Here is an 8,767-nt window from a genome sequence, read left to right as displayed (position 1 = left end):
AAATATTTATAATATTTTAATGAAAAGGTTAAAGACATCCAATATTTTTAATTTAGTGTAAAATAAATTCAAGCATTTACTTTAAGGCAGTTGTTCAGTGGGTTGTCTCCGAGCACACATCAAAAAGTCTTGCAACAGTTCCCTGATGAAAATATAACAGTATCATTTTAAGACCCAAGAAGTGAAACCCAAATACAATTTTAAGATCAAGTAATGTGAAAATCCTTTGACATGATGATGATGATGATGATGATGATGATGTAAATAGTGTTTGCAGTATGTAGTCCTCTCTGTATACCTGTTGAAATTACCTGAAAAGAAAAGAAAGAAAATGTTTGGGGACAGGTCACACAGAAAGTCACAGTCAAATTTGAATTGTCGAAGTCCAAAGAATTGGCTTAACTTTGCACAGGTACAGCTTTAGAGCAAAAGGAATATGGCTAAATCGGTTTTGCGTTTCGTTTGGGGAGTCCATTCTAATCTTTACCACAGCCGTAAGGGGGCTGTGCCAAAACATGAAGGAATCTAAGATCTAAGTAATTCAAGAGTGCACACTGCCATTTAAGTCTCTTTTACGTTTACAGAACTAGGGCATTACCATTAAAATGGAGACAAAAAAACAAAATATTGCTTCCATAAAAAAGTATTAATACTGTACAGCCAGCAACCACCCATTTGTGTGATGCACTACCCCACCAGTGTCCTGTGTCTAAATGATCATCAGATTGGAGTGGAGTCCAACATGGGTCAGTCCCATGTCAGGAAACATTGCTTGATCATGTGTTATCAGTGTAAATGGGTAATACGTTTCTAACTAGGGTTGCACAATATTGACAAAATGTGATATTGCGATATCGATTATGAATATTGCGATATCAATATTAATTTCGATATTTTTAAACATCTGTAAAATTACTAAAGTTATGGGAAAAACGCATCAAAATAGATTCATAACAAATTAAACAAGTTTTCTTACAACACAAGGTTTATTTCAACTGACAGTCATATTGGACTGGTCCAACATGAATAAATACATAAGGACCATATCTACAGAACAGGGCATGTTTTACTGGTTGGACAGTATACAATATATAAATAAAGAGAACAGGACACAACTTTTCTCTCGCTTCTCTGATTCATTCCGTTTTGTTGTCTCTATCTATTTCTTCACTTACACTGTCACTCTGCTGATATATGCACACACGTGGTACGCTCCATAGGGTTTGTCACGTAGTGGCCCCGTGCGCTGACGTGCACTAACATTTGCAAGTGGCACGGTAACTGGCCAATGAAATGATGATCATATAGCGTTTCAAGCGGGCTTTTAAATCGAACACAACTAAGCCACACAGCCAACGGACGGGACGCATCGCTCCACAAAATAGACGAAATATATCGCATACTTATCGCGACACTTTCGATGTAATATTGCGCAACGTGATATCGCGATAACGATATTGAGTCGATATATCATGCACCTCTATATCTAACCTCAGTATGTTTCCTGCTTTCTCTTATGTCTCTGCACTCTTTCCCAGACTGGCAATGGCTTTGTTCTCCAGGATCTCCGTCTTCTGCTCAGGTTGAAGCAGAGTGTTTGCCACCATCGCTTTTGCCACCGCTTGGATTGAGATGGCCATGGACGTAGAAGACACAGCAGAAAGAGCACTGAAGAATTTCCTGGCGAGCCACTCAGCAGGCCGACTCTCCTGCCTATCTACCAACAAAACCCTATTGGAGAAAATCACAAAGGTGTTGATGATTTAGAGATTGGATTGGGTTGAGTTATTTGATGGTTAACAACCACTTTATACAACAGATTTGACATGTATTTTTTTTTTCTCCACTGGGGTAATTAACAACATTGATTCTCAACATGTCACTTCAGGCAAAAGTCGCATGGTGTCATAAGTGCCTTGTTTACTGGATGGAGTTGTGGTAACCTGTCAAAACTGCCAAATTAGCAGCAGGGGAGTCAAAACAACCTCAATCACAGTCCATGAAACATTAGTAAAGCGTAATGTTTATGCTCTTCTTCGAGAGAGTAGATATCAACTTATGCCGACCATACACTAAGACTTTATAAAGGACTAAAGTCTGATAATCCACACATCTAAAAAGTCCGTTTTTAGTCACATACTATAAGATTTTGCAAAGAGTGGGGATCGCTTGAAAAGTTGTTCCACTCAGCATTATGAACTACAAGCAGCTATCAGATGTAATTATCTCTCTCCACATTCCCACGATCCATTGCATGTTGTGTGTTTTGTGATAATGTCACACGTCTAACAAAGCTTACTGCAGTTCAGTTGGAAGAGGATGCATGTTTTCAGGCACATCTGTGCAAATATTTGGTATTGGTCAAGTTGACAAGATGTGGTTGAACAGTTTTGCTATAAGACACACACGCTATAATAACACTTTTGTACATCATGTATTCATGTTTGTATTTTTTAGTTTGGGGATTTTTTTTTTTTTTTTTTTACTTGTCTCATTTGGTGAATTGGAAGTCGCATAAAATGATTGAATTGAGTAAATAGAACGATAGATAGCTCACCCTGGTCTGTAAATGGCATATCTGTCAAAACCCAGCGCCTCAATATCTGCTTCCACTTGTCCCTAGGAAAAAAAACATTTCATCTTGATCTTTCAGTGATTGCCCAATGTTATTGTTCAATGATATACACGGGTATACTTCAGTTTAAAAAAAAAAAAAAAAGACTTCAGTATGTGGCATGCAGTAGAGGGAGGAAATAAAATACCGATACCTTGACTTTGAGGTAGAGGAAGTTGCTGTTTTTATCAGCTCCTCTGGAGGACTCCAGGTGAAACTGGGTGCTGCCTCCTGCTTTGGCGAGCTCTGCTGATTTTAGAACATAGTCATGATCAACGCGGATGAATCCTTCCTGAAATAACAGAGAGAAGAAACAGAAGATGGGGGGGAATCAACAAATAATGTTGTGAATAAATAATGTCACGTTATTTTGGCTGGACAATAATTCTTTATCCTCTTTCAATATAATAATATTGTGACAAAATGATCATATTGATATCTTTGTTTCAGTTAAGTCAAAGTGACAAGTAAAACTTTCCCAGAATCTATCACATATTCAGATATTAATACCTGAGAAGGTGTAAACAATAAAAAAAAACACTGAGTTCATCATTTTTAACATTGATATTGAGGTAATGCTGTGATTATTGTTGCACTCTCTTTTCATACTGTTCATCCATAAGTGTAATGCTAAACACTGCTGCTTCGATAAACTGGCTAGGCCAGTATAAGCTTATCACAGTTTGGTATAGCCATAGATGTAGGCCAGTAAGTTGCAACAAATTGCAGAATGCTAAAGACATGATTGAGTTAATTTACAAACAGCAACACTATTACATAGCTGGTCCGCCCTGTGACTTGTCAACTATCAAATGTCCTGCTCTGGACATCCTGTGTCTTGGTCACAACTCTTAAAAAGCTAATTTAAATGGAATCTCTATAAAAAAAAAACAATCTACCTGTTAATGTGAATATACTGTATATACATATTTACACATTTAAATGGGATCCCTATAAAACAATATTTTTTTATTTCAAAATTTTCAAACGAAAGTACTTTAGTACTTTAGTATTTATAGCAATCAAGATTAACGTAAAAAATTGCCGGAATTCTCCTTTAAGAGTACAGTACAAATACTGTATACTATATTTTGGTAACTGTGCTCTACAGTACCCACAGTAAAATCGTAATCGATTCAACAGTGAAGTGTCCGCATATGGATTTATAAAGTTTAACTTACAGTCCCTGCTTTCGCTTTGGTTGTTCCCAGGCAGCAGTAGCCAACATCGTGGCCTTGGAAGGCTGCAGCATAATCGTCAAGCTTCTCAAAGTCCACCACCTCTTGTACCTCGAGGCATAAAAGACATAACAATGTCACTATCGACATAATGAATCTCAGGTAATGGGAGTCGTCAACTGAGTAGAGAATAAACCCACTGACCAGGTTTGCATATGCTTTGTCCTCAAAGGTGAGCTGTCTCCTTCCGATGAGAGTAATCTTGGAGAAGATGTTGCGCCCCAGCAGCTCTTGAAGCAACATCTTGCCCGTTTCCCCAGAGGCACCAAGGATGAAACAGCTTTTATTTTGCTGCTGGAAGTTTTCCTCCAGAGTCTTCATGTCCTCGGCCATGCTGTGTGCCAAAAAAAATAGACTGTTGGTAAACATATGAATGTTATGCAGGCAATGTGCAAACGGTCTTTGGTGTTTTTTTGCATCCAACGTCTCCTCCCAGGCAGCGCGGCAATGGTTATGTTTAGGGTTAAGGTTAGGGTTAGCTGCCTGGAAGGCGCCGTTGGAGGCAAAAAACACCATCGAGCTGTGCAAACATTGTTTACTATTTTGGCATAAGGCATGTTTTTACGTACTCATTTCGGCATAAAAAGGAAATTCAGACTGCTTTATCATGATAAGTAGTGCCATCTTCAGGTACGCTAGCACTGTGTTAGGACAGAGGGAAATTGACAGCAATGTTTCGACGTTGGAAGTCGGCATCGAGTGTATTAATTATTAAAAACTAGTATGTAGTGGATGCAATTCATGACGAATTTATGAGAGAATGCATATAATTCCGAATCCAGTCGTAGTTTTGTTTTACGAGGTATGTATGCATTTAAAAAAAAGAAAAATAACTTTAAATGCCCGTTTGGTTTGACGTTCGCTCTTTGATTACCCATGAGGACGTTAATTACGTTCTTAGGTTAAGTAAATCTTTGCCTCTCTCAGACGTTAACAGTCAGTGTTCTACAGATATGGGACCATTGTAGCCAACATTAAACATTACCTATATTTGCATTTAGCTAACATTACGTGACATGTAATTAACGCTTGTAACGTTATGTGTCAAGTTTAGCTGGTAGAAAAACTAGGGAGACAACCGCTGCTCATTGCTGTTCATTACCTGGTGTACTTAACCGGATCAGGGTCGTCGAAATAATTCAAAACCGCTGCAATGACACAAATTAAGACAGTCAAGAGCCCGGTCGCTTTTCCTAAGGTGGTGACCAGTAGTTGCATAACAGACATTGCTATTGTTAAACATCCATGGTAGCAACGATTAAATTGCTGGATCACTTCCTGGTTGCTTCATCTTTACAGACGGTGCTCTCTTTGTGCTTCGGTGATAGGCTGAGGAAAAAAATAGAAACTATCGTCACCGTCAACGACAGACCATAGACTGTCAATGCGACAGACGGCACAAGTTCACAGCGCTACTGTGTTCATTTTTGATATGATATGATATGATAGTAGGCTAAAATCAACAGAAAGGAAGAGACGCTTGAACTTCAACAAGCCTCGGGGAGTCTCATGCTCATTTTCCACCATAAACAACGCTTTGTAGACAGCGCATGCGCACTTGAAAGAATCCTACACTATTCTGTAGGCTATTCATATTTCTCCCACTCTAGTTTCTATATCGTGGCCCATTACAGCATAATTAGTGTCAACCTGTTGTATTCGGTGTTACCCCGTTGTGAAGTTAATTGTGATCTCATTAATTAGATACTCACTATCATTATCTCCCAATATTAAATGAAAAATGCAAATCTTTTCCTATAAGGGAATCTGTTACACACATTTATTTAAAGTGGGGTCCAATGTGTGTATGAACATTACAGGACATGTTGCAACTTTGTGTGTGCATAAACATAATTTAAATGTATTAAACTATCACCATGCCCTTAGACAGACTGTTTTATTGCTGAAATATAAAGCCCAACACACTTCTTACACAGATTAAATTAACTCTACACCATCTCCATTCCTCTTAAAGCAGATGGAGGTTCAAACGAAAAGAAAACGATGAGCCTCAATTTACATTAACAGTTTTTCTCAATGTTTACACTCTATCACTGGTACTTGAGACACAATGACCACCCCTTGGACTTATTAAAATTAAAAAAAAAAATACAAGCACATTCACTGCTTTGCACCCAGATTGCAGTTCTAAACCACACTTTTTTCAAAACACTACACACAGTTCTCTACATTTGGCCCAGTTTTCATGAATAAAATTGTGCCCACATGGAAAAGCACACTTTTACTTTTTAAACCAATCACAATCGTCTTGGGTGGTGCTTTGCGCCAGACAGAGCAATGGTGCCTCTGCAAAATAGCCTCGGGAAGGAACTTGTTTTGGTGGAACGTGTACGTTCAAAAGTTGTTTTTAGTCGTGCAACAGAAAACTCAGACTGGACAGATAGTCTAGCTAGCTGTCTGGATTTACCCTGCAGAGATCTGAGGAGCAGTTAACCATAGTCCTCATAAATCCACCGGAATTTAAAATGCCAACACAAAGAAAGCGGAAGGTGACGGACATCCGGACGAAATGAGGGACATCCAACGGAATTTCTGGCACCACCTGAACAATCCAGGAAATGAAACGTCGTTGATATAGACTACACAAAGCTAAATGCAAGCCGCTTTTCAGTCAGTGTTGTTTCTTGCCAACCAAAATCAGTGCAGTTGCTTGATGGGAAATAAGAGCATTTTTTACATAGGAATACACTTTCAAAATATCTGTGTGAGGGCCTTATTTGAGTGAAATTCTATGGATGAAGAAAGCCTCTTAGGTTAAATATGGCACAGTTATTAGCTGTACAGAAAACTGGGTTTTGCAGCCATGAGGAGGAAGAGAAAGAGAGAGAGTCTCTCCATCCTTCCACGATGCAGTTATAATTGAATCAGGGAATCTGTGCGTAGACCACGCATGGAGCCTGTCATTGACTATCATAAGCAACACTTCTGTGGGCCCATCACGGAATTTTCGGCAATTCCGTGAAACTGAAACAGATTTTGAGTTAAGGGGCCGTGTTCATTTCATGGAATTCTGTGAGACCAGGTTGCAAATCAGGCACTGCATAAATCATAAGAAGGCCTTTAACTTATTTTAGGATACATTGTATCTTTACTCTCCAAACAGTTAAAAGGTTGTCTGGGATGGCAGCACCTGTGTGTTTTTTGGTCATGAAATTCAGCCTGGACCTGGAGTATGAACTGAATCCTGAAAAATGTCTTTGCCTTTTTCCAGACCTTCAGGGGGTTTCATTAGCAAAAACCAACACACAAAGGAAGCAAGTCCAGTCACATGCAATGAATTCATCAACACCCCATGTTTTTAACACCCCTGCCACTTTGAACACAAGGCATCGACCCAATATAATAGAATATGATGGAGCCAGGGATGATCCTTTAAAGATGTCAGCAGTAAGAGACAGGAAGAAAAGAGGCTGAGGTTGAGAGAAGAGGCCTTAAACTGGCACTCTGCTGAAATGAAATGTCGCCTCTTTGTTCCTTAGCCGCGGGTGCTAATTGGGCCTAGCGGCGGGGAGGTAAGCTGCTGCTGGGCTCCTGTCTGTTGCACCTGTTGAGTCATTGTTTTTCACATTGATCAGACAGGAAGTAGGAGTTAGAAGGCTTAGGCCTCAGTGGGTGCGTGGCAGAAACGTTGTTCAATTTCCTTTTAGAGCTCCACTGCTGGAGGTGGAAATACCAATGGTGGTCAGTGGTCGATTGCGTTTGACCATTGATTAGCTCGCACTAAAGGACATATGGATCATAAAGAGTTGTTTTTTGGGGGCTTTTTCACATTCTTAATACCTAAATCACAGTCCCTCCTGCATTTCCTAAGCATTCCATAATGTTGCTCACACAGGACATACTGCTACTGTATGTATTATGAATTAGTGCTGCAATGGTGAGGTTCTTTGAAGTTGATACCAATGTTCAATATGTTCCCACCTGTACTAGCAACACATTCTCACTCCCATCGCGTAAAATACGGACGCTTGGTCAGGTGCCTTTGGCGTTGCTATTGACGTTAAAAGTCTTGTTTAGTGTCATATCTAAACGCGCTTTATCTAAACGCGCTTGGTCGGGACTATTGGCGTCACTTTTGATGCAGTTAGGTTAAGGAAAAGGTCGTAGGTGGACTTATAAATGACATACGGGACAAGAACGGGACAGTTGGGTTCAGGAAAAGAAGAATGGGATGGTTGGGTTTAGGAAACGTGACATGCGGGACACGATCCCCGGGCTCCTGGGTGAAAGTCCTGTGTTGTTTGACCCATCCACCGAACCCAACCAACCTCCCTATGATTTTCGGGCTTTCATACTACTCACTACCGCTACGTCATCTTCAAGTGCCGGGTAGCTGCTGCTCTCCCCGGTGCGTTCTACACACACACACTGAAGGGTGCTTTTTGCGTCGTATCTGACGCTGACAGCCACTGCCCAAGCGTCCGTATTTTACAAGTTCAGAGTGAGAACGGGTTGGTACTGGCAAATAGTGATACTTTTACTACAGATGCAGGTGAAAAACAAGTAGACCAAAACAGATGATGCTCTTTAAAGTTGGTACTGGCAAATGCCAAGATATTATGCAATTGTATTTAGGCATTTGCTAATGTTAATGGATCTGCGCCTGATTAGAGACCTTGGCGCAAAAACACATGTAGTATGACGGCTTCTTCACACCAAAACCATGTGTTATATGCAATTTCTGCAGTTGAGGCTGAAATGCGCAAACAATAAAATGTCACACTGGATGCTATAGAGCAAATAAACTTCACAGCTGAACCAGAGAACTGGGATGTTCAGTTGTAACTCAACCATACAGTATCTTCATTGTTTTTAGTCACAAAAAAGTTAGTCCAAAAACAATCTTGGGTTTGTAATGATAGTCCGCTCACAGTTCAATAATACACACGATACA

At 39.9% G+C, this 8,767-nt stretch overlaps 1 protein-coding gene across 2 annotated transcripts; it reads right to left on the bottom strand.

Moving 5' to 3' along the window:
* htatip2 (HIV-1 Tat interactive protein 2) lies at window positions 1-5,292 on the bottom strand. 2 transcript variants are annotated; one of them, XM_031323740.2, is made up of 7 exons: window positions 4,955-5,292; window positions 3,997-4,186; window positions 3,796-3,903; window positions 2,769-2,906; window positions 2,558-2,619; window positions 1,492-1,731; window positions 1-313 (listed from the first exon to the last, which is right to left on the bottom strand). In XM_031323740.2, exons 1-6 carry the CDS (start codon window positions 5,077-5,079, stop codon window positions 1,515-1,517), a joined length of 840 nt encoding a protein of 279 aa, XP_031179600.1. In that variant the 5' UTR covers window positions 5,080-5,292; the 3' UTR covers window positions 1-313; window positions 1,492-1,514. The 2 variants fall into 2 exon arrangements, with proteins under 2 accessions (XP_031179600.1, XP_031179601.1); XM_031323741.2 differs by lacking the exon at window positions 4,955-5,292 and adding an exon at window positions 4,422-4,444.
* Window positions 5,293-8,767: the final 3,475 nt, after the last annotated feature.

This window comes from Sander lucioperca, chromosome 3 (genome assembly GCF_008315115.2).
Source record: "Sander lucioperca isolate FBNREF2018 chromosome 3, SLUC_FBN_1.2, whole genome shotgun sequence".
Classification (NCBI taxonomy): Eukaryota; Metazoa; Chordata; class Actinopteri; order Perciformes; family Percidae; genus Sander; species Sander lucioperca.
This window is presented reverse-complemented; position numbering and strand designations above follow the sequence as displayed.